Source organism: Parasteatoda tepidariorum, chromosome 9 (assembly GCF_982258835.1).
Source record: "Parasteatoda tepidariorum strain Cologne lab strain chromosome 9, Ptep-v5.0, whole genome shotgun sequence".
Classification (NCBI taxonomy): Eukaryota; Metazoa; Arthropoda; class Arachnida; order Araneae; family Theridiidae; genus Parasteatoda; species Parasteatoda tepidariorum.
The window spans coordinates 8,965,369-8,993,009 of record NC_141763.1 but is presented as its reverse complement, the minus strand read 5'-3'; the positions used below and the strand labels follow the sequence as shown (position 1 = coordinate 8,993,009).

The window sequence follows — 27,641 nt, the reverse complement described above, 5'->3', positions numbered from 1 at the left end:
CGCTATGGGTGAAGAAGTTTGTTGTCTCGGTGGTCAGGGGTTCGGTCCTGGTCACGGATTAATTTTAATTCTTTTTCTATTTACTTTATTTTTCTTTTTAAAATTTTTTTTTCGAAATTTCAACGTGAATAAAGTGTTATATATATAAAAATAATTATTTTTCTTCGGGAAAGAGGGAATAATAGCTGAAAACGGATAAATTTCGACTCCGGAGTTACGCACACGACTCACTACGTAACTCCCTTTAATATTAACTTATAATTTTCAAACTCTGAAAGAAATTAAAGTTTTATATACCAAACAATCGTAGTAAAGGAAATTTTTATACACTAATTAGGGGGCACATAGTGGGCCAAAATAGATTTTGTTAATTAACGGGAAAGAAGTTCTTTAAGCTATTCGTGGAAGCAATGTGTGAGTCGTGGTGTGGTAGTTAGCGCTATGGGTAAAGAAGTTTGTTGACTCGGTGGTCAGGGGTTCGGTCCTGGTCACGGATTAATTTTAATTTTTTTTCTATTTACTTTATTTTTCTTTTTAAAATTTATTTTTCGAAATTTCAACGTGAATAAAGTGTTATATATATAAAAATAATTATTTTTCTTCGGGAAAGAGGGAATAATAGCTGAAAAACGGATAAATTTCGACTCCGGAGTTACGCACACGACTCACTACGTAACTCCCTTTAATATTAACTTATAATTTTCAACTCTGAAAGAAATTAAAGTTTTATATACCAAACAATCGTAATAAAGGAAATTTTTATACACTAATTAGGGGGCACATAGTGGGCCAAAATAGATTTTGTTAATTCACGGGAAGGAAGTTCTTTAAGCTATATATTCGTGGAAGCAACGTGTGAATCGTGGTGTGGTTGTTAGCGCTATGGGTAAAAAAGTTTGTTGACTCGGAGGTCAGAGGTTCGGTCCTGGTCACGGATTAATTTTAATTTTTTTTCTATTTGCTTTATTTTTCTTTTTAAAATTTATTTTTCGAAATTTCAACCTGAATAAAGTGTTATATATATAAAAATAATTATTTTTCTTCGGGAAAGAGGGAATAATAGCTGAAAAACGGATAAATTTCGACTCCGGAGTTACGCACACGAATCACTACGTAACTCCCTTTAATATTAACTTATAATTTTCAAAATCTGCCAGAAATTAGAGTTTTATATGCCAAACAATCGTAATAAAGGAAATTTTTATACACTAATTAGAGGGCACATAGTGGGCCAAAATAGATTTTGTTAATTAACGGGAAGGAAGCTCTTTAAGCTATATATTCGTGGAAGCAACGTGTGAGTCGTGGTGTGGTAGTTAGCGCTATGGGTAAAGAAGTTAGTTGACTCGGTGGTCAGGGGTTCGGTCCTGGTCACTGATTAATTTTAATTTTTTTTCTATTTACTTTATTTTACTTTCTAAAATTTATTTTTCGAAATTTCAACGTGAATAAAGTGTTATATATATAAAAATAATTATTTTTCTTCGGGAAAGAGGGAATAATAGCTGAAAAACGGATAAATTTCGACTCCGGAGTTACGCACACGAATCACTACGTAACTCCCTTTAATATTAACTTATAATTTTCAAACTCTTCCAGAAATTAGAGTTTTATATGCCAAACAATCGTAATAAAGGAAATTTTTATACACTAATTAGAGGGAATATAGTGGGCCAAAATAGATTTTGTTAATTAACGGGAAGGAAGTTCTTTAAGCTATATATTCGTGGAAGCAACGTGTGAGTCGTGGTGTGGTTGTTAGCGCCATGGGTAAAGAATTTTGTTGAATCGGTGATCAGAGGTTCGGTCCTGGTCACGGATTAATTTTAATTTTTTTTCTATTTACTTTATTTTTCTTTTTAAAATTTATTTTTCGAAATTTCAACGTGAATAAAGTGTTATATATATAAAAATAATTATTTTTCTTTGGAAAGAGGGAATACTAGCTGAAAAACGGATAAATTTCGACTCCGGAGTTACGCACACGAATCACTACGTAACTCCCTTTAATATTAACTTATAATTTTCATTTCTGAAAGAAATTAAAGTTTTATATACAAAACAATCGTAATAAAGGAAATTTTTATACACTAATTAGGGGGCACATAGTGGGCCAAAATAGATTTTGTTAATTCACGGGAAGGAAGTTCTTTAAGCTATATATTCGTGGAAGCAACGTGTGAATCGTGGTGTGGTTGTTAGCGCTATGGGTAAAGAAGTTTGTTGACTCGGAGGTCAGAGGTTCGGCCCTGGTCACGGATTAATTTTAATTTTTTTTCTATTTGCTTTATTTTTCTTTTTAAAATTTATTTTTCGAAATTTCAACGTGAATAAAGTGTTATATATATAAAAATAATTATTTTTCTTCGGGAAAGAGGGAATAATAGCTGAAAAACGGATAAATTTCGACTCCGGAGTTACGCACACGAATCACTACGTAACTCCCTTTAATATTAACTTATAATTTTCAAACTCTGCCAGAAATTAGAGTTTTATATGCGAAACAATCGTAATAAAGGAAATTTTTATACACTAATTAGAGGGCATATAGTGGGCCAAAATAGATTTTGTTAATTAACGGGAAGGAAGTTCTTTAAGCTATATATTCGTGGAAGCAACGTGTGAGTCGTGGTGTGGTTGTTAGCGCCATGGGTAAAGAATTTTGTTGAATCGGTGATCAGAGGTTCGGTCCTGGTCACGGAATAATTTTAATTTTTTTTCTATTTACTTTATTTTTCTTTTTAAAATTTATTTTTCGAAATTTCAACGTGAATAAAGTGTTATATATATAAAAATAATTATTTTTCTTCGGGAAAGAGGGAATAATAGCTGAAAAACGGATAAATTTCGACTCCGGAGTTACGCACACGAATCACTACGTAACTCCCTTTAATATTAACTTATAATTTTCAAACTCTGCCAGAAATTAGAGTTTAATATGCCAAACAATCGTAATAAAGGAAATTTTTATACACTAATTAGAGGGCACATAGTAGGCCAAAATAGATTTTGTTAATTAACGGGAAAGAAGCTCTTTAAGCTATATATTCGCGGAAGCAACGTGTGAGTCGTGGTGTGGTAGTTAGCGCTATGGGTAAAGAAGTTAGTTGACTCGGTGGTCAGGGGTTCGGTGTTGGTCGCGGATTAATTTTAATTTTTTTTCTATTTACTTTATTTTACTTTTTAAAATTTATTTTTCGAAATTTCAACGTGAATAAAGTGTTATATATATAAAAATAATTATTTTTCTTCGGGAAAGAGGGAATAATAGCTGAAAAACGGATAAATTTCGACTCCGGAGTTACGCACACGACTCGCTACGTAACTCCCTTTAATATTAACTTATATTTTTCAAACTCTGAAAGAAATTAAAGTTTTATATACGAAACAATCGTAATAAAGGAAATTTTTATACACTAATAAGGGGGCACATAGTGGGCCAAAATAGATTTTGTTAATTAACGGGAAAGAAGTTCTTTAAGCTATATATTCGTGGAAGCAACGTGTGAGTCGTGGTGTGGTAGTTAGCGCTATGGGTGAAGAAGTTTGTTGTCTCGGTGGTCAGGGGTTCGGTCCTGGTCACGGGTTAATTTTAATTTTTTTTCTATTTACTTTATTTTTCTTTTTAAAATTTATTTTTCAAAATTTCAACGTGAATAAAGTGTTATATATATAAAAATAATTATTTTTCTTCGGGAAAAAGGGAATAATAGCTGAAAAACGGATAAATTTCGACTCCGGAGTTACGAATCACTACGTAACTCCCTTTAATATTAACTTATAATTTTCAAACTCTGCCAGAAATTAGAGTTTTATATGCCAAACAATCGTAATAAAGGAAATTTTTATACACTAATTAGAGGGCACATAGTGGGCCAAAAGAGATTTTGTTAATTAACGGGAAGGAAGCTCTTTAAGCTATATATTCGTGGAAGCAACGTGTGAGTCGTGGTGTGGTTGTTAGCGCCATGGGTAAAGAATTTTGTTGAATCGGTGATCAGAGGTTCGGTCCTGGTCACGGATTAATTTTAATTTTTTTTCTATTTACTTTATTTTTCTTTTTAAAATTTATTTTTCGAAATTTCGTTAAATTTCGACTCCGGAGTTACGCACACGAATCACTACGTAACTCCCTTTAATATTAACTTATAATTTTCAAACTCTGCCTGAAATTAGAGTTTTATATACCAAACAATCGTAATAAAGGAAATTTTTATACACTAATTAGGGGGCATATAGTGGGCCAAAATAGATTTTGTTAATTAACGGGAAAGAAGTTCTTTAAGCTATATATTCGTGGAAGCAACGTGTGAGTCGTTGTGTGGTAGTTAGCGCTATGGGAAAAGAAGTTTGTTGATTCGGTGGTCAGGGGTTCGGTCCTGGTCACGGGTTAATTTTAATTTTTTTTCTATTTACTTTATTTTTCTTTTTAAAATTTATTTTTCGAAATTTCAACGTGAATAAAGTGTTATATATATAGAAATAATTATTTTTCTTCGGGAAAGAGGGAATAATAGCTGAAAAACGGATAAATTTCGACTCCGGAGCAACGCACACGACTCACTACGTAACTCCCTTTAATATTAACATATAATTTTCAAACTCTGAAAGAAATTAAAGTTTTATATACCAAACAATCGTAATAAAGGAAATTTTTATACACTAATTAGGGGGCACATAGTGGGCCAAAAAGATTTTGTTAATTCACGGGAAGGAAGTTCTTTAAGCTATATATTCGTGGAAGCAACATGTGAGTCGTGGTGTGGTTGTTAGCGCTATGGGAAAAGAAGTTTGTTGATTCGGTGGTCAGGGGTTCGGTCCTGGTCACGGATTAATTTTAATTTTTTTTCTATTTACTTTATTTTTCTTTTTAAAATTTATTTTTCGAAATTTCAACGTGAATAAAGTGTTATATATATAAAAATAATTATTTTTCTTCGGGAAAGAGGGAATAATAGCTTAAAAACGGATAAATTTCGACTCCGGAGTTACGCACACGACTCACTACGTAACTCCCTTTAATATTAACATATATTTTTCAAACTCTGAAAGAAATTAAAGTTTTATATACCAAACAATCGTAATAAAGGAAATTTTTATACACTAATTAGGGGGCACATAGTGGGCCAAAAAGATTTTGTTAATTCACGGGAAGGAAGTTCTTTAAGCTATATATTCGTGGAAGCAACATGTGAGTCGTGGTGTGGTTGTTAGCGCTATGGGTAAAGAAGTTTGTTGACTCGGAGGTCAGAGGTTCGGTCCTGGTCACGGATTAGTTTTAATTTTTTTTCTATTTACTTTATTTTTCTTTTTAAAATTTATTTTTCGAAATTTCAACGTGAATAAAGTGTTATATATATAAAAATAATTATTTTTCTTTGGGAAAGAGGGGATAATAGCTGAAAAACGGATAAATTTCTTCTCCGGAGTTACGCACACGAATCACTACGTAACTCCCTTTAATATTAACTTATAATTTTCAAACTCTGCCAGAAATTAGAGTTTTATATGCCAAACAATCGTAATAAAGGAAATTTTTATACACTAATTAGAGGGCACATAGTGAGCCAAAATAGATTTTGTTAATTAACGGGAAAGAAGTTCTTTAAGCTATATATTCGTGGAAGCAACGTGTGAGTCGTGGTGTGGTAGTTAGCGTTATGGGTAAAGAAGTTTGTTGATTCGGTGGTCAGGGGTTCGGTCCTGGTCACGGATTAATTTTAATTTTTTTTCTATTTACTTTATTTTTCTTTTTAAAATTTATTTTTCGAAATTTCAACGTGAATAAAGTGTTATATATGTAGAAATAAATATTTTTCTTTGGGAAAGAGGGAATAACAGCTGAAAAATGGATAAATTTCGACTCCGGAGCAACGCACACGACTCACTCCGCAACTCCCTTTAATATTATTTTATAATTTTTAAACTCAGCCAGAAATTAGAGTTTTATATACCAAACAATAATACCAAAGGAAATTTTTATACACTAATTAGGGGGCATATAGTTGGCCAAAATAGATTTTGTTAATTAACGGGAAAGAAGTTCTTTAAGCTATATATTCGTGGAAGCATAGTGTGAGTCGTGGTGTGGTAGTTAGCGCTATGGGTAAAGAAGTTTGTTGATTCGGTGGTCAGGGGTTCGGTCCTGGTCACGGATTAATTATAATTTTTTTTCTATTTACTTTATTTTTCTTTTTAAAATTTATTTTTCGAAATTTCAACGTGAATAAAGTGTTATATATATAAAAATAATTATTTTTCTTCGGGAAAGGGGGAATAATAACTGAAAAACGGATAAATTTCGACTCCGGAGTTACGCACACGACTCACTACGTAACTCCCTTTAATATTAACTTTTAATTTTCAAACTCTGCCAGAAATTAGAGTTTTATATACCAAACAATCGTAATAAAGGAAATTTTTATACACTAATTAGGGGGCACATAGTGGGCCAAAATAGATTTTTTTAATTAACGGGAAAGAAGTTCTTTAAGCTATATATTCGTGGGAGCACCGTGTGAGGCGTGGTGTGGTTGTCAGCGCCATGGGAAAAGAAGTTTGTTGAATCAGTGATCAGGGGTTCGGTCCTGGGCACGGATTAATTTTAAATTTTTTTTTCTATTTACTTTATTTTACTTTTTAAAATTTATTTTACGAAATTTCAACGTGAATAAAGTGTTATATATATAAAAATAATTATTTTTCTTCGGGAAAGAGGGAATAATAGCTGAAAAACGGATAAATTTCGACTCCGGAGTTACGCACACGAATCACTACGTAACTCCCTTTAATATTAACTTATAATTTTCAAACTCTGCCTGAAATTAGAGTTTTATATGCCAAACAATCGTAATAAAGGAAATTTTTATACACTAATTAGAGGGCACATAGTGGGCCAAAATAGATTTTGTTAATTAACGGGAAAGAAGTTCTTTAAGCTATATATTCGTGGAAGCAACATGTGAGTCGTGGTGTGGTAGTTAGCGCTATGGGTAAAGAAGTTTGTTGACTCGGTGGTCAGGGGTTCGGTCCTGGTCACGGGTTAATTTTAATTTTTTTTCTATTTACTTTATTTTTCTTTTTCAAATTTATTTTTCGAAATTTCAACGTGAATAAAGTGTTATATATATAAAAATAATTATTTTTCTTCGGGAAAGAGGGAATAATAGCTGAAAAACGGATAAATTTCGACTCCGGAGTTACGCACACGACTCACTACGTAACTCCCTTTAATATTAACATATAATTTTCAAACTCTGAAAGAAATTAAAGTTTTATATACCAAACAATCGTAATAAAGGAAATTTTTATACACTAATTAGAGGGCACATAGTGGGCCAAAATAGATTTTGTTAATTAACGGGAAAGAAGTTCTTTAAGCTATATATTCGTGGAAGCAACGTGTGAGTCGTGGTGTGGTAGTTATCGTTATGGGTAAAGAAGTTTGTTGATTCGGTGGTCAGGGGTTCGGTCCTGGTCACGGATTAATTTTAATTTTTTTTCTATTTACTTTATTTTTCTTTTTAAAATTTATTTTTCGAAATTTCAACGTGAATAAAGTGTTATATATATAGAAATAAATATTTTTCTTTGGGAAAGAGGGAATAACAGCTGAAAAATGGATAAATTTCGACTCCGGAGCAACGCACACGACTCACTCCGCAACTCCCTTCAATATTATTTTATAATTTTTAAACTCTGCCAGAAATTAGAGTTTTATATACCAAACAATAGTACCAAAGGAAATTTTTATACACTAATTAGGGGGCATATAGTGGGCCAAAATAGATTTTGTTAATTAACGGGAAGGAAGTTCTTTAAGCTATATATTCGTGGAAGCAAGGTGTGAGTCGTGGTGTGGTAGTTAGCGCTATGGGTAAAGAAGTTTGTTGACTCGGTGTTTCCAGCCTGAAAATATTGCCAAAGTTGTTGAGGCAGGAGAGCGATTGAATGTTTGGATCTCTTAATGTTAACAAAACTTTTTGAGCATTTCACTAGATTTGAAAAACTTTTTTAAGCGAATCATGAAGTTTTTACACACTATTATAAGATTCGTTCATCCAAAGATAATTCTATGCAAAAAATAACCTTAAATAAATATTATTTTTTTATTTTATTTGTTAATTGTCGAAAACACTTTTCATTGCAAAATATAGAAGAAAAATTTCATAATTTTTAAGAAAGTAATTTTAAAGGCAAAATGAGGAATTTGAATGAAATCGGACTACTAGTTTCCAATTACTCCAATTTTAAAAAAAAAGTTATTTATGTAAAATTCGATTTCTGAAGAACTCTTCGATTGATTTCATTCAAATTTTAAATTTGCTTTAAAAGTTATACAAGGCGAACTTTGCAAAAAGGAATTTTAACATTAAGTGATTCAAACTTTCTACCGTACTCCTTCGTAAACTGTTGATACCATATTTTGCAGCTAGGAGCTGAATTCCTCATAAAGTTAGACATTCAAACAACTAAGATCGAGTTGTAGTATATACATTGAAGTCTGATCAATAGATAAAATATTTTCAGGGGTTTCCCTTTCTTGCGCCCTGTTTATACATAAATGCATACATCGTTATTACATAGCACATGAATACATACGTACATATATTGAACATAAATTGTGTATATACGTACAAACATACGGGAGTACAAATATACCCACATTTACATAGATACATATATACATTATACTATGTATATTCATATAAAGTATGTGTGTCCCGCAGTGGACTGATCGTTAAGACGCGGTTCCCAGCAGATCACCGAAGTCAAGCATCACTGGCTGCGGTCAGTGTGCGGATGGGTGACCACTTGGATCAGTCTGCGTAGGGACCGAGGGTGTGCGGTATTGGTCCTCGTTATACTGTTCTACCGTAAAGTGCTCGACTTCGAGTGCAGGTCGTCGGGTTACCGAAGCGGGGGTGCCATCCCCTCTGCAGAGGATCAAAATTGTGATGGCATGTCTTCGGATCATCCTCAGGGGTGTTTCCCAGACCGTCTCCAATAGCCCATCTTGCAGTTCTAGTGCGACGTTAATTAACTACAACTACAACAACAACAATAAAGTATGTGTGTATCTACATATATGTGAATTAACGTACATAAGATTATACATACTTATATGTACTACTTAAAGTATATATACGTATGTACGATACGCATAAAATAAATGGTCCATTCTAAATAATTTTTCATCTAATGATCGTATCTTCACATTTAAGGACTCAATCTTAAAGGTGCGAATGGATGACATATATGCTAATTGATTTGTGCCCACGATATTTTAAGTTATGAAATCAGACACAAAAACATACTTTCTCTGAACAGACATACCTGTTTTATGGTGTTACTTGGGTTTTTGTCTCTCAAATTATAGGGATGGCCGCAATCTGGAAAAATATAATCCCAATAGTTGTAGTCAGAAGAGCGGTTAAAAGTTTGTACCCCTTAATGTTAATATTTTTTACGTATGAGACCACATCTTGAGAGCATCTTATGTGAATTGAAAAAATTTTTGCACTCAATTAAAAAATTCGTTTGTCAAAAACTAATTCCATGCAAAATATAAATTTTAGTCAAAATAATCATTTTTTATCATTTTATTCAATGATAGTCTAAAAAATTTTGAATTTAAGTTAAAGAATTTTAAATGGCAAAGCGCAAAATTTGAACGAAATCAATCGAATAGCTCTTAAAAATGCGACTTTTTCAAAATTCAATTTTTCAGGAACTATTCGATCCATTTTACTCAAATGTTGTATTTTACCATTCAAAATTTCCTTCTTTAAAATGTTATAAAAAATTATATACTTAATAATCAAAAAATTTCGGCTATTACAAAATAAAATTTAAAAACAGTAAATATTTACTGAAAGTTATATTTTGCAAAGAATTATCTTTGGATAAACAAAATTTATATTTGTATGCAAAATTACTTTAATTCGTTTTAAAAGTTCTCAGGACATGGTGAAATACGCAAAAAGTAAAATTAACATGTCTAAGCTTTACACTCAGACCTCACTATTGGGACGATTTATTTCGGATTGCGAATACCCGTTGGACGGCTCTTTTGACCAACCTATTATTACGACCATATTTCCCAGAGTGCGGCTATCCCCTATATTTTGTGGGTCAGAAATGTGCATCCGTCGAGAAAAGGTATGTTTTTCAGAGAAAGTACGTTTTATTTTTGTCTAATTTCATAACTTAAAATATGGTTCGCATTAATTAATTAACATATTTGAGGTCCTTTTAGCCCTTAAGATTGAGTTCAAAAACGTAAATATTCGATCATTAGATCAACTCGCAGTAGAGTGAACTTCAAGTAGTAGAACACCGAAGTCAAGGATCACTGGCTACGGTCAGTGTGTGGATGGGTGATCAGTTTGATCAACCTACAAAGGAACCAAAGGTGTGCGGTATCTATCCTAATTAAGCTTTTCCACCATTAAGAGCTCGACTTCATGCGCAGGTCGTCAAGGAGAAGATCCATCCCCTCTGCAGAGGATCAAAATTGTGTTGACATGTCCTCAAGAATGTTTCCCAACTCTACACCAATAGCCCATTGTTCATCGTTAGTACGACATAGACCAACAAAAACAACCGATCATTAGATCAAAAAATTTTCAGAGTAGTCTGCTTTTTGTTTTCAACAAGTAATTTATTCATTCTACGTCCATATGACATACAATGTACTCACGTGTGCAAGTACTATATGAATGTACTGTCTAATAACAATGTTATTCATACAACGATGTTAAAGTAATCATAGATATATAATTATATACTGCGTGTGTATTCATGTATTTTTATTTATACGTGCGCATGCACCTGTATACATATGAGCCGCTCAGAAGCCAATGCGGTTAAGTCCATTTTTTGATATTTTCTGATTTTTGGAAATTTTGATGAAATAAATAATAATCTTCTTAGTTATTAAAGGATTTACTCGTTGGTTACTTTTTTCTATGTTAGACATCAATTTTTTTAATAGCTTCTGAATATATTATATAATAATTTCAGAAGCCATTGTGAATAAGTCCACCTTTTATCAATAATTTTTTACATAATTTTTGAAATAAAAATTAAATTATTCTTCTTCCTTCGATATTTGTTGGTAACACTGAAAAACAAGAAATTCATAGTAACCGGGGTTGCCAGACGTAGTATTTTTAATACTACGGTAGTATTTTTTCACCAAAAAAAGGGGTATGGTATTTTTCGTAGTATTTTTGTAAAATATGGTATTTTTTATTTTTTTAAATTTTTTTTTCATTTCCTAAAACAAAGAAAAGTGCCACTTTAGTTTTGAAGTAAAAAACAATTTTTGAAGTAATCCAACAGTTTATTTTCTATTAGTCACTGTATCTATTGATGATTGAGAAAAATCGAAGTTCGTTTATACTAGAAGACATAAATTTCTTATCTTTTTCAGCTGCCAAAAGGTATAAGTCCTAAAATTTTTGTGATGCTGTCATTATTTCAATAAATACTTACGTTTTTATTTACACATCCTGTACATATCTTGTTTTTTTGCAGAGTTTACTCCTCGAAAAAAGAGTTTATACACTTTTCTAATTAAATTAATAAACCAGGAATTTTAAAAACGAATGTATCAAAAAACCTTAATTTTCTCAATTGTTGTGTTTTGGACTTAACCGCATTGGCTTCTGAGCGACTCATATAATGTAGGCATATATTCCTGTACGTACAATATGTATGTACATACAATTCATATGTATATGCATAAAATTTCATTCAATATACGCAAGTACGCACACAAAAATTTCCTCTTATTTTTCAGAGAAAGGAGCATATCTGACGAGGAAGTCATTTATTTGAATGAAGATTGTTTCGCTAATTCCTTCATGTTAAATATGTTACGTATTCACTGGTGGTTATTATACCTATAATATCATTTGTTTATGTATTGACGAAATAGTTGATTTAATTATGGTACATCTGTTTTGTATTATTCACTAATGGTTATTATACAGATGATATTTTTATATATTAACAAAATACCTAATATAATTATGGCATATCTGATTTGTACAAATGCACTTGTCATATACTAATTGTTATGATAATCATAATATTTATTTGTTGTTGTGCATTAAAAAATATGTTTGGAATTTCTACATTCATTAAACGATTTTTTTTAAAAAAAATATTTTGTTATCATTAAATTTCCTACATTTATCATATCATGCATATTAAGTAAGAGATAATTAATCAGTTGCATTTTATTTATTTTGACAAAAGAAGATATTTTATGTTAATTTTCTTTGATATACAAAAAACTGAACACTTTTGACTCATCAAAATTTCTCACACCGCATAAATTTCTGAATAAGAAAGAAGAAAATGCGCAGACCCTCTTTGAGTATTACATTGTTTGTTTGTTTGTTTTGTTCATTTACGTCGAATTAGAGCAGCGCAATGGGCTATTGGCGACGGTCTAGGAAACATCCCTGAGGATGATCCGAAGACATACCATCACAATTTTGATCCTCTGCAGAGGGGATGGCACCCCCGCTTCGGTAGCCCAACGACCTGCACGCGAAGCATAGTTTACGGTAGCATAGTTTAACGAGGACCAATACCGCACACCCTCGGTCCCTACGCAGACTGATCCAAGTGGGTCACCCATCCGCACACTGACCGCAGCCAGTGATGCTTGACTTCGGTGATCTGCTGGGAATCGTGTCTTAACGATCAGTCCACTGCGGGACTTGAGTATTACATATGTTCTATTTATTTTGTGTTTTTATCAATCAAATCGTTAAATAAAATAAAAAATTTCATATTAAACGATATTTTAACTTGTAAATCATTAAGTTCCTACATCAAAGTAAGTCAGACTGATAAAAAACGACTATTTTCCGCAAAATTGATGGAAAGGAGAATTTTCCTCGGACTGGGAAAGCTATAAGAAGTAAAATATAAAACAAATAATGAAACGCGCCGCCATGCAATCGTGGGAGAGATGACATCAGAATGACGTTTTAGCCGACGTACACTAGCAATAGCATTAAATTGCATTGTCAATGAAAATCTTATGACAGGGTAGATTTTAGATGAGCATACGAAAACGCTGCAAACGGAAACCTTTTAATTATATAGATTTAAGATGATTTTCATCTTAGAACTAGCTTTATTCAAGGTTTTTTTTCCCGCTTGAAAACCCTAAGACAACCTCGTTTTAAGGTTGTTATGTTGAAGGTTGTTTTCCAAGGTTTTGGATTAGGGTAATGTGCGTAGAATAGAGCAGATTGTCGCAGACCTCGTTTTAAGGTTAGAAGGTTTACACGTAAACCGTGTAAAAAACCCTTTTTAGGTTTGCATGAAAAGATTTTTGTTGTGTTGAAAAAACCTTATATTGCTATCTGGGACAGAATCCTCGCCAGGATCACCGTAAAGATCTAAGAAGGACTGCGAAGCGGAAAGAATCATCGCAAGGATAGAATGATGCTTTCTATGAGGAAAATGCCTAGTAAACAGCGTTGCCTAATGGAATTTGTTCCGATAGAAGGATGATTACTACGATGAGAAATGCCTAGTAAACAGCGCTGCCTGATGGAATTTGTTCCGATAGAATGATGATTACTACGATGAGAAATGCCTAGTAAAGAGTATTGCCTAAAGGAGTTTGTGGCTGTGGAACGACAGCATCGACGGGTGCTGAAGAGACGGTACTGGAATGGGACTTTTATCGCCGGAGGAGATACGAAGCCTGAGCTACCACCCTATTACACAGAAAAAGAAGGTAAAGACTCTCTGCCGAGGAGGGCAATTGATAGCATGATGAAGGAAGGTAAGCTTTATCTTGTGCATGAAAGAAAGGAATTACACGCTCACATTTCCATCGTTGAAGAAATTAAAAAAGGGGTAGTTAGTTAAAGGTATAAGTTTATTTCGTTTTAGTTTAAAGTGAACCTGATGTTTTATTTTATTTAAGCTTAAGGGATTGGCCAATTAGGTATAGTATTGTTTGTATGATTAATGAGTATGATAATTATTGATGAGTTTAATAAGCAATGATTTGATGTTTTTAAAGTATTTCATTGATTTCGTTTACTTAGAATATATTTTTGATGAAAAAAAGATGTCCTTCACTTCTACTTACTCCACCCCCACTCGAGGGGAACGACACTTCCTGTGTCCCTCACCCTCTGACACTCAGGACAAGGGTCGATCAAATGCGTGAGAGAGGAATCAGAGTCCTGACAGATAGCAATAGGGATTATGCACAATAATAGAAAATGTTCATTTTGCTTTCATTTGTTCTCCTTTATGGATAATAAAATCTGATGGAAATTTTGCAGTCGCCCAATATTTCCTATGGCATGTTAACATCTTTTATTTTAATTTAATATATGACTGAGTTTCAACGAGAGGTTAATATTAAAAGGAAATATGGGACATTATATACATATATATGCAGTGTATGAGCAAAACTTTTCTAACTTTAACGCTTTTAATAGCAACACACTTAAAAAAGTAATAGAAAGTAAAGGAATATTTTATTTATGCTACAATAATAATAATAATAATAATAATAATATATATATATATATATATATATATATATATATATATATATATATATATATATATATATATATATATATATATATATATATATATATATATATATATATTTCTTAAAAATAATTTTTAAAAATTGTTCACGTTCGGGCTCGAAACCCGGACTCTCGGGATTAGCAATTTGTTACTACCCAATAACTTTCTATCGGTACTCGAGCCTGCTATCATTTGATCAGTTTTTGTAATCAGTCTCTTTTTGATCAATATTCGAACCCACTATCATTAGACCAGACTTAGAACTCATTTCTTTAATCAATGCTCGAACTTGTTATCTTTCTCTAGAAACCAGCCAAAATGTCATCAATTCAAATAAATTTCGAAAACAATCTCTTTTAATCCATACGGGGATCAACTACTTTTTTATTGGCACTCGAATCCGCTATCATTTGAACAGTTTCCGTTCCCATTCATTTTTGATCGATACTCGAACCGACTGTCTTTTTATTGGGGACTATTTTACTGGAAACTGCTATAATTTGATTAGTTTTCAGAACCAGTCTTTTTTTTTACCAATATTCGAGATCACTGTCTATTTTTCATTACTCGAACCGCTGTCGTATGAATTGTTTCCGAACCTACTCATTTTATCAATACTTGAACTCATTATATATTTGTATCAATAATTGCTGTTGTTGTTGTTGTTGTTACTTTACGTCGCACTAGAGCTGCACAATGGGCTATTGGCGACGGTCTGGGAAACATCCCGGAGGATGATCCGAAGACATGCCATCACAATTTTGATCCTCTGCGGAAGGGATGGCACCCCCGCTTCGGTAGCCCGACGACCTGCGCGAAGTCGAGCACTTTACGGTAGCACAGTTTAACGAGGACCAATACCGCACACCCTCGGTCCCTACGCAGACTGATCCAAGTGGTCACCCACCTGCACACTGACCGTAGCCAGTGATGCTTGACTTCGGTGATCTGCTAGGAACCGTGTCTTAACGATCAGTCCACTGCGGGACGTATCAATAATTGCATCTCCTATACTCAGAAACAGTTTTTTTAAACCAGATACCTCTGAATGATACTCTAATCCACTATTTTTTTTTATCAGTACCCGAACTTGCTATAATTTGATCAGTTTTCATAGACAGTCATTTCTAACCAGTGTTCAATCGCATTATCTTTTGATCAATACACCAGCCTGCTGGCATTTGAGCAGTTTTAAAACTCCCTTTTGTTTCTCACGGTACTGTAAGTTGCTATAATTTGATCAGTTTTGAAAACTGGGCTATTTTATCCACTAATCGAACCCGTTATCTTTTAATCAGTACCCGTTTCATTGGCGATCGAAATGGGCTGCAGGTGGCGTAGAGCAGAACTCTTTTCCTATGGCAACACTTCACATGCTTTCCCCATTAGCGTGTGGAAAGTCATAGAGGAAGGAAGTACGTTAGTTTCTCTCTTGATTTTCATATAGATTAAAATCTTTTAACTTGAAAACCTATATGGAACTGAAAACTACATTAAACATAGTTTTAAAGAAAAGTATCATGGAAATTTTAAAAAATATTTTTATTAAGTAAAAAGGAAAAATATTAAGAAAAGGGAAAATATCGTAGTACATTCCTATATAACTGAAAAGAGGAGGAGAGGGAAGGGAGAAGGGCTAAAGGCATGAAACTGGTCTCTCCCCAGATGGCGTATTCGAGTGTTGCGATCGCGAATTAATCCACTTTACACCAGTTAACTTGGATGGCAGGCTTTTTACATAATTTTTACAGATTTCGAGTAAACCTTATTATGCACCATTGCACGCCTCCTAATTTGTATATTATTATTTTGCTTAGTATCATTGTATAATTTTAATCTGTCTAAAAATCGAAATAGAAACTAACGCACTTCCTTCTCTAAATGCAATTGTAAGTGGTGCCATATTTTCGCCATTGCATTGCCACACTGCGCCATCTGCAACTAATTTTGATCGACAAAAACAACAGGACAAAGGCTTATAAGCCATTTTTATGCCATTGAGCACACAAGCTTACATGTATGTGTATTAATAAATAAATAAACATAACTGATTAGCTGTATTCGTAACTGATAAAAAAATTGGAAAAAACATGGAGTGTTATATTTTTCGGAAACTGTGAGACATGCGGAATTAATTAAATCAAACAACAATCAAAATGGATGCTGATTTGGTAAATATTTTGGAATTTTTATTAAAAAAACTATATTTAGTTTTTGATACTTAATTATATTTGTGCAATAACATGGCGACAATTATATACTGTGAATTTCCTCAACTATAAACGATATTTTTTTCCTTTGATTAAATTTCATGTACTTTACTTTTATTTAATCTTTTTTAAATTATGAACTTTCATGTTTCTATTTCCACAAACAATCAATTTTAACATTCATATAGTCTTATTTACGAGGATCAATGACCATACCCGAAATCAATCTCACTAACAAACAACATTTACTTTAACTATGTTTTTAAGGGAAATGTTGTCATCAACATATTTTTATAAAGATTTTATTTTGTATTGAAGAACTTTAGTTTTGAAGTTTCGGCATCTATTCAACTTCAAAGCATATCAGTATTTATGAATATTGAAGGTAACATCTTTAGTTGGAGAACTTATTTAAATGCAAAGTTAATGGATATTATCTTTTGAATGTGTATGAATATCAAAGACAGTTTACAAAACTCTTTTCCATTGAAACCAATTTTATATGCAATGACAGCGCATCTGCTAGTAGCATATGTTCTTATAATAAAGAGTGTTAATATATCAAGCAACTTATTCTATATCAGCTCTATTTCTATTAAATTGCGGTTCTTGTTCAGGACAATTGTGATTACCGAAACACCAAAAAGTTTTTTATACTTGCAAAAAATCTTAAAGAACTATAATTTTTTAAGCAGATTGACTTCTAGTTTTACCCTTTATGTTTGATCTTTTCTCACTTTTTTTTCTTTTTTAAGTTTCTGGGGTTTATTGCCTATTTGTTGAGGAGATTTCTGTATCGTGATCTGTGGCAGAATAATTGCCAAGTCTTAGCAACTTCCAGGCAGCGGCCCGTGAAAAACTAAAAAACATCACAGAAAGGGGAACAATTTGGAAAGGTATAACTCGTAACCGCCCCGGGTAAACATCTACACGTTTTTTGAAAAAAAATTTAAGTTTTAAATTTTTTTAGCACTTTAGGAATTGTAGTTGGCGCACCAGATAACGATACAGAAATATCCCCTATTTGTTGCTGAAATTAAGTTGTTGTAATAATATTCTGTTAAAAGGTTCGCCAATAATTTTCTGATCTCAACTTATAATTTTCTTTTTAATTGCTTCTCAATATTTGGTGTTAATAATCATATCAGGGAAGCAGAATATGTCTGACTACACAAAGGAGACTTCAGAGAAAATCCAGGCAACCGTGGAAAAATTTATGGTCTAAAAAAAATTTCTACGCAATTTTTTGTTAAAAATATGTGTTGCCTTTGTTTAAAACACATATTGTTAATTTGTGTATTTAATAGTAAGTTTATAAGTAAGGGGACTTAAATTTAATTTGATAAATTAGTACTAGGTAGAGTCTTGATGATTCGTGGTGGATCTTTGTAATAGATAATAATTATCCTTACACCACAATTTTGGGTTTTTAACAAAACTACTCGTATGACTCGTAATGTCCGACTCGTATGACTTTGTCGTATGTGGTTTTCTCTTTAATATTTTCTCAGTTTTTGTCATGATTTTCAGTTTTTAAAATTCTTCTTGTATGTTGATGAGAAAAAAAAAATTTTTTTTCTTTCTTACTTATAACTTTATAAGTATTACTTTTGTGTGTCTATGTTGAAAAAAAAATGAAGTCCTATACATTGGGAACAAAAATTTCAGATAGTTTCTTTCAGCAATCACATGTCTGTGCAAACAATACTGTTTTATTAGCACTTTTCATTCTTGGGAGGGTATTTACATAAACATTAGGGGCACATACAAAATGATGTGTAGAACAAAATATGCAAATTATTATATAAATATTGGTGATCCAATCCATATTCAAGTAGACAGTCATATTATATCAGAATATTATGCATTTGTCTCTGTAATTCAGAAATGAGTGCTGGAGACAGTAATGACATATTGCTTTTATTTTATTTATTTAAAAATATTTTTTAAATATAGAATGTGTTCAGTGCATTTTTTTAAATTCCTTGGAGTATTTTAAGCAATACATACCAATACCATTAAATATATTAATGAGAAATATTGCTTAAGGTCGCACAAGTTAACAATTTGAGGATATAACCCTTTTATAATTTTTTTTCATTTGCAGCGATTTCTAAATCTTGAAGGGTTAGATGCAACTCAAGCTAACCAGATATTGTTTCTTCTGCACCCTTCAAATCTTTGTCCAAAAATTGAAGTAAGTATAGCTTTTCATGTGACAAATAATCAGAATATGGTCTATGAGGGAGAAATTTTTTTTTTAGAGCAATTCTTCTGTGAAAAAATGTGTAATAAAAAAAAAGCTATTTTCCTGTAATTTATTTTAACTTTATGCGAGTTTTTTTTAAATATAACTTTTTTTAATAATTTATGTTATCCTTATTTGTTTAAGAGATTATTTTTTGTTTTGCTTTGCTGAATATTATTTAAAAAAGCTTGCTGCTAAATATTATTATTGAATACTTTTACTGATTGTTATTTTGTATTATTTAAAAAAGTAAAACAAATTACTTTATAAAATATTAATTTTAAAAAAGAAATTCTTTCTTGTTTTTTTATTTTTTACTGTTCATTATTTTTTAAGGACCCATGCATTTTTTAGTAATTTCAGATATGATATATTTTTTATTATTTAAACATACAAATATTAAAAAAAAAAAGCTTTGAAGTTGTGTATATGAAAGCTTTAATGTGGTGTGTGTAACTTTTTTTATATACACACATCATTTTGGCCAATTTAATTTATTTTTCAAGTTTGTTCACTGCTTTTGGGGCATTTTTTTCTTTTGACAAAACGATTCAGAATATTAAAGTATTTTTAATATTATAAGTTCTCCAAAACTTATTTGGCATAATTTTATAACAATAGATTTTAGTGTGCACTCTTATATTCTAAATGCTTTCATACTCTAAAGAAATGCTTGTGGTATTTTTAATTTTTTTTTTGTTAAGCTAACAAAACACGAGTCATAGAAAAAAAATTTAAGTGGAACAAAGCAGATTAGGAGGTCGTAGAATACATTGCATAGTCTGATTTATATGACCACATTGCTAGCATTATTGCATTCAAATGTTTTGATATTTTTTAATTTGTAGATTAATGATCATTTTAAAAGTTTTTATTGTGTTACATTTAAAATATTCTTGAATAAATTGCCATAACTTTTTTATTCTTTTTTTAAACATATTTCAAAGTATTAGTAGTTCTAAAAAACTACAGTAAAAAAAATGTAACGAGGGAAAACACAAAATTAGTTACCTATAACACGTTAGAAGCAGCTTTTAAAAGAGGTAAATTGATACAGAGTTATTCTTATCTATCTCATTGTTTATACTGCATCAAATATTTCATGATCAACAAATGTTCGATTTTATTACCAGTGTGAGGTCGAATAATGAACCAATATGCGGGGTATAATTTTTATGAATTCTGTCTCAGATGTCAGCACTTTATTTTAGGGGTGGTAATCGATTTTAGACTTTACTGTATGACTTTGGTTCTTAAACGAATAGAATGATTATGTGAATTACTCAAGTGATTTTTTTTATAGTTCCCATGGAGCAGCGTTTGTTGTAATGGTGATGAAGTGGATAAAAAAGGTGATGTGTATTTTTATTAAAAAATTCATTTTTCAAGAATCTGTAGCAAATTTATTATCACTCCAAACAAATAGCTGGAATAAGCTTTTTTAAGTCCTAGTGTGTAATAACATGTTTTGTTTTAGCATTTAACACGTTTTGTTTTAGCACTGTTAAGTAACTTTTAGAACTCCACTATTTTATCTTCTAAAATTTGTTTTTAGAAGAATGCAGTAATGAATTGTAATTATTTTACAAATTTATATGATTAGTAAAAGGATTTTATTATTGTAATCTTTTGTGAGATCAAGAATGTGAGGTACAGTAGTCCACCAAGGTTGGACCCTCAAAATATTCGCCATTATTCTAGTTATTTATCATAGTGCATAGCATTTTTAAAAAAGTGCTTAGAGGTGCTTGTTTTTTATTTGCGTTTTTTAAAAGCCCTTAAAGGTTCTTTTTTAATTCGGGGTTTGTAAAAACTGCTTAATTTTCTATATTTTAAAAAGAATTTTTTCTTTTACTGTATCAATTGTCATTTATACATGATTTTCACAATTTTTTCTGCAATGTTTATCAGAATCTAGTTATTTTATCATGATTATGTAAAGTCTTTGAAAATGTTTTCGAATTTTATTGGTTTTATGCTTATAAATTAAGAATTTTAAACAATATAAAAAACTGCTGTTAGGTTTGAGTGCTTAAAATTTTGTTGTAGAACAATCTGTGCTCTGTTGTATAGCTGGTATATCTAAACTGTTCTACTTTGAGACTTAAACTTGCTTAACTTTTTAGAATATCACTAAAGTCTCAAAAAATAATTTTGCTCTTATTTTTTACAGGAAATAAATCATTGAATGTCCATGCTCCAGTATTTGAAACACATATTCCTTTCAAAAACCTCTCCAACACCTCACATCAAGTGTATTTTTCTTTGTACAACAATGGCTCCAACTTTTCAGTTCCTATTGCTAAGAGTTCCCCATCTTTTTATGCACACGAGAACCGAACTAAATTGCAGTCTTTTTCTAATGGCGTAAACCACGAAGTCGGTGATTTTAACGAGTGTGTTTCACCGTCTCAGTCATCAAAAACAGTCAGTAGTGACAGTGGTTATTCAAATGACAATCCTGTATCATCATCCTTTAAATTAAACCCCACGGTTTCTTGTTTTGTTCCGCAAAGCATAAGGACAACCTGTGTTCCATCTGAACCGCCAATCAAACCTGTTTTATCACATGAATCTATTGACAAACTACAAAAACTTAATGAGTCTTCTCAACCTGTTAACTACGATCTGCTCCAAGAGAAGGTAGTACAAGCACATGAGGAGAGGGAGTGCATCGCAGTCCGTGCTGACCAAACTGTTAGTTCCGATACCTCGCCTGCTCAACGCGAGGATGGTGACCTTGTGGCAGCAACAACTACTACTGATGCAAGTACAGAGAATTCAAAAGTCACTGTGAAGCCTGTGAATCGTTCTTGGGCACAAATAGTTCAGAGCGGACAGCCGTCTGCTGTTCCTTCTGCCAAATCCTCCTTAGAAAATAACTGCAAAAACAGAAAAGAGGTGAAAAATGTAGAAAAACTGTCTATAGAGGATGATAAACTAGCTCTTGTGCTGGGAAGTATGTAGTCATTCTTTTTTTAAGATTATTTATTACGTAACATTTTATTTTGATATCGCCTCTCTTTATCGTTTACTAATTAACTGTACTCTTCCACTCTTGTTTTCTTGCTACATAATGCATGGAATTTTGAGTTTTTCTTTGGAAATTTGGAAAATACAAAGATTTTTTTTCTTAATTTTGTTTTTCAAAAACTGAGCACTCAAAGTGCGATCTACCATGGTGCGTTGTGTTTTTGAAAATTGCTTAAAAGTGCTTATTTTCGTTTTTTAATAGCCCTTAAAGATCCTTTTTCCCTTGGGTGTTTTTGTCTCTAATTTTCCCTTTTGAAAATTAGATTTTTTTTTTCTCTTTCAATTTTGCAAGCTTTAATTGCACTGTCACAGAGGATCAAGAACATACGGAATAGAGATTTTTTGCTTTTCGCATTATTCTATTCAACTTTTTCACAATTCATTCAACCACAATCTATTTCAGCGTACCATTTGTCCATAGCATCAATCGATTGTTGAATCGGAAGAAAGCGCCAATCATTTTACATGTTTAAGGAAATACTTGCGATTCTGCATGTGCATACAGTGAGCTAGATTCGGTGAAATTATAGCACTCTTGTATGCAACTCTACAGCATTTTGCAAGATATTCTCAATTTCAAGCTTCATTCTCTCTGAAATCGAACCAAAAAATCTCTTAATCATTTTTTAATGGCTAATATAATCAAGAAAAGAGTTATTCGTCAAAAACTAGTTATTTTATCATGGTCATGTAAAGTCTTTGAAGATTATTTTGCATTTTGTTGATGTATATTGTGCGCTTAAAAATATTTTTGGGTGCTTAAAAAGTACTTAGAAGGTGCTTATTTTTTGTTGAAAGATTTGCCTATGGGAAATTTAGGGATGATATTTCAGCCATATTAAACTACTTTATTTGCTATAGCATTATTTGTTTTAAGTATGTTCCTTTTTTCTCTTAAGTTTTTTCGGAAATTATAACTAGTGTAGCTTGCCCAATACAGATCATGAAAGAGCACAATGATTGTGTTTTTCCTCTTAATATATTGTGCATAATACATACTGGGAATTTTTTTCCATATTTGAGTGGCAACCCTGTTTTGTCTCTCTTGATTTTCTCCTGTTTTGCTCATTTAATAATTAGTGGTACTGTTCAACTCTTGTTTTCTTGCTGCATAATAAAATTCCTTTTTGATGCAGCATACAAGGTTCTATGAAGCAGAAAGTTTGCTTTTCTATGATTGCTGCTCTAATTCACATTGCATTTTGTTTTCTGAAATTTGTGAAAGTACTTAATTAAATTTATTTGATTATATATTGCAATGTATTATGTTGCGATAGGCTATATGCATTTTAAAATTTTCTTTGTAACTAAAATAAATAATATGAAAGTAGTTATTTTAGATTATTAGTAATTTTATAAGAAATTTTATTTATAATCGATTCTTATAAAATTTATTGCTAAAATATTGTTTTGGTTATTTTCCGTTTCTTCTATTTTTGACTCTTGTTACTAGTTTCGACCCTTTTGTCGCCACCAATTTTAATTAAATTTATTCGGAAATCACTTTTAAAAATGTTTAACTTTTTTAAAAGCAGTATTTTTTTTTGTTGTACCATGGGTGCCACTCTTCAGTCCGGAATAAAAGTCAGTGGTCTAAATTTAGTCCTCCAATTAAAATCTATTTTTAATTATTATTTTTTTAATTAATCATTCAAAAACTTTTTTTTTCCTGTTTTCCTAGAAAATGTAACAATTACTTTCAATTAAGAATAAATTTTAAAAAAATTAATCTTTTCTATAACTGTAGCTGTATTTTTTTTTTCTGATGTGTTAAAGAAATTTATAGAGCTAAGATAAAAAATAGTAATGAAGTGAAAAATAGAGATATAAATGACTCCAAGGTATTTATTTAGCAATTATTGTAAAATGATATAGTAAGCTAACTGTTATATATGCTTTGTTTGCCTTAAAAATGGACTAATAAGATGGAGAAAAATACATATTCTCTCTTAAGAAAAAATAAACTTGTCATTGATATATATAAGGCCCATTCTTGTGGAAAGATACATTTTGCAGTTGAGCTATTAATTTCCGAAAATTCTGCCAAACAAGGCTAGACCGTGTTAATTAGTCCAAAAAAAGTTCACTGTTGGCGTATATATATATATATATATATATATGTTTTTTTTTTTTTTTTTTTTTTTGAAATACCCTTGGTTATGCATATCAGCCTATGTTTCTTTAATTTAGCAGTTTTATAAAGAATAAATTATCAAAAGTGTTACTGCAAGATTTACTTTTGTTATTTGTATTAATTTCTGTTAATATAAATAAATGTTAATTGTTGTTTAAAAAAATTATGTTATTGTTATTAATATATTTTTATTGGACTTTCTCTGTATATTCTTTCTTTGTATACATAAATAATCGCTCAAAAACATTTCAATGCAAACATTTAATAAGTATTTTTATCAGAATAACCTTTCAATTCTTCTATGCATAAATAATGAATAGTGCATTTCTTGCACTATTCATTTTACAATGTATAATAGTACAAAAATCAGAGTACTGAAACTGAATTATTTCAACATATTTTATTACTAAAAATACTATAAATGATGAAATTACAATGTTACCATTTAAGAAAAGAGTGATATATGTATGTATAACATCATAATTTCTTAATTATCTTTTTTTATTTAAAAATAAACAAGTAATGCTAAAAAGTGTTCTGATTGATAGTCCCGAGATTTCAGACACGTCTTTTGAATATCGTTTCGATTGGAAATAGTTATAAATAGATATATTTAAATTAAATCTTTAGTTCTTTTTGTTTATTCTTTATGAAAGAAAAATTTATTTTCTCTATTATTCAGAAAAATCTTTTTCCTGACTTGCCGAAGTTCGCAGGGATGAGATTCTTCCGCGGATTCGCGGATTTCCGCTTTTTTTTAGATTTTTCCATTTTTCCCGCTAATTTCCGCGGAAATTTTTTTGAACAAGTTAAAATATTTTATGAGGATTTTAATTTTCCGCGGAGCGAAAGCATTGAAGTCCTCATTCCTCCCTCTGAAGTTTCTCAAAAAATCATTTCCTTGGGATAAAACTGGTTGACCTTTATACAGAGATGAGATTTTTTCGCTTTTGCCTTTCGAATTTCAGCCTTTTTATCAAAAACTCGGATTCTCTAAAAGTTTCGTTTTTTTTTAAAATAAATATCCCGCTTTTTTTTTTTTTGAAAATTCAATCGTTGAAATAAAATAATCATATTTATTTACGATTTTCAAAGATAAACAAAAAATTCAAACTACATCCTAGCTGCTAACCCTTCCGTATTTTTACTTATTTTAGCTATTTTCTCTTCACAGAAAATAAGATTTTCCGTATTTTTATTCGTCCGCCGGGTAGCTCGTATTTTTGCAATTCAGACGTCATGACCCTGTTGTCTGGCGTGAAAGCAAACGAAAAAAAAATAAATAAATAAAATAATAGAGGTGGATTTGGGGTGAAAATATTTATTTGCTCATGCACTTAATCTTGTAAATTTTTATTCATTATGTCTTAAACAAAAACAATACAAACAAGCCTTTTAGAAATCCCAAGTCCAGTCTCTCGCGATTTTAATATCTATCATCGATTTTGTATTTACCTCAGTGTTTTCACTACAGCGCGAGAACGCGAGAATCTCGCATATTTTTTTCTTTTCTCGCATTAAAAAATTATTACTGCGAGAAATTCGCGCATTCTATAAATCAATTTCAAAATTCGCGAATTTCTCGCATTTTGGAAGAAGCTTCGAATTACGCTATTTAGAATAAAATCCGTTTCACTTTTCTTCCTGGATCTCTCATTATTTTCAACATTTGCTCCGTTATCTAGCTTCCCTATTTACCAGTATTATTCAAAACATTTTCGAACAACAGAACACAACCGAACCACGGAACCCCTTTCAGAACACATTTCTCTGCAACCACGTGTTTACCGTAGGTAAGGTTTTTTCATGTAAGACGTTCAAATTTTTTATGCACTAATGTAAGATGGACAAATACCTAGTAAAGGCAAAATCTTCTATGATGATGCAGCAAGAATATTCAATGCTTTAAAAAATAGATGACGTTAAAAATGTATTATAATAAAAGAAATGATTTTTTTTCCAAGTCTATTTGTGTTTTTTAAGTTTTTGGAAATCTCACTTAACTTTTTGAAATCTCACCCTGTTTTTGAGAAAGGGTGAGAAATTCTCACCCATTTTTCTTCTATGATGAAAACACTGTTACCTGATTTAAAAGTTGCGCTATGCGATTCTTATTTACGCTATTCAAACATTGCACATTAGGATTCTTAGTTACGAGATTTAAAAATCCAATATCGCGTTTTGCATTTATGCATTTTTAAAATCGCTATTATATTATCAAACATCGATTTTCGTATTTGCCTGATTTAAAAGTTGAACGTTGCGAGTCTTATTCAGGTGATTTAAACATCATACATTGCGATTCTTATTTACGAGATTTAAAAATCCAATATAGCAATTTGTATTTACGCGCTTTTAAAACCCTATGTAGCGATTCGTATTCACGATTTTCGTATTTGCCTGATTTAAAAGTTGAACGTTGCGAGTCTTATTCAGGCGATTTAAATATCGTACATTGCGATTCTTATTTACGAGATTTAAAAATCCAATATAGCAATTTGTATTTACGCGCTTTTAAAACCCTATGTAGCGATTCGTATTCACGCGAGCTTAAAATCCTATGTCGTGACTCGTTTTTGCGGTTGTAATATCAAACATCGATTTTCGTATTTGTACGAAATCCAATCCAATAAAGTAATTTGTATTTACGCTTTTTAAAACCCTATGTAGCGATTCGTATTCACGATTTTCGTATTTGCCTGATTTAAAAGTTGAACGTTGCGAGTCTTATTCAGGCGATTTAAATATCGTACATTGCGATTCTTATTTACGAGATTTAAAAATCCAATATAGCAATTTGTATTTACGCGCTTTTAAAACCCTATGTAGCGATTCGTATTCACGCGAGCTTAAAATCCTATGTCGTGACTCGTTTTTGCGGTTGTAATATCAAACATCGATTTTCGTATTTGTACGAAATCCAATCCAATAAAGTAATTTGTATTTACGCTTTTTAAAACCCTATGTAGCGATTGGTATTCATGCGAGCTTAAAATTCTATGTCGTGATACGTTTTTGCGTTTGTAAAATCAAACATCGATTTTCGTACTTAAACGTGCTTTAAAAATTAGACATTGTGATTTGTATTTATGCGGTTTGAAAATTATGCATCGTGATTCGTGTTTACGTGCTCTCAAAATTACGCATCATGATTTGTATTTCTACATACTTTAAAATTCTATATAGAGTTTCATATTCACGTGATTTAAAAGCCTCATATCGGGATTCATATTGTCTCAATTTAAAAATAAGGCATGTGATTAATATTTATATATTCATACAATTTTAAAATTAATCATCAGGATTTATAATCACATGGTTTACAAGTTTAAGGATCTCACTCTTTTTGTCAATTTTGTGTGTGTATATATATATATATATATATATATATATATATATATATATATATATATATATATATATATAT

General features: G+C 31.3%; 1 protein-coding gene across 1 annotated transcript in view; it reads left to right on the top strand.

The window, feature by feature from the left end:
• The first annotated feature begins 16,631 nt into the window (after window positions 1-16,631).
• The window catches only part of Usp10 (ubiquitin specific protease 10), a 29,246-nt gene continuing 18,236 nt past the window's right edge, over window positions 16,632-27,641 (top strand). Inside the window, exons 1-4 of the mRNA XM_043049644.3 lie at window positions 16,632-16,760; window positions 18,907-18,996; window positions 20,351-20,399; window positions 21,221-22,006. Coding sequence (XP_042905578.2) covers window positions 16,746-16,760; window positions 18,907-18,996; window positions 20,351-20,399; window positions 21,221-22,006 — 940 coding nt within the window. The 5' untranslated portion in view covers window positions 16,632-16,745. The remainder of the gene's footprint in view (window positions 16,761-18,906; window positions 18,997-20,350; window positions 20,400-21,220; window positions 22,007-27,641) is intronic.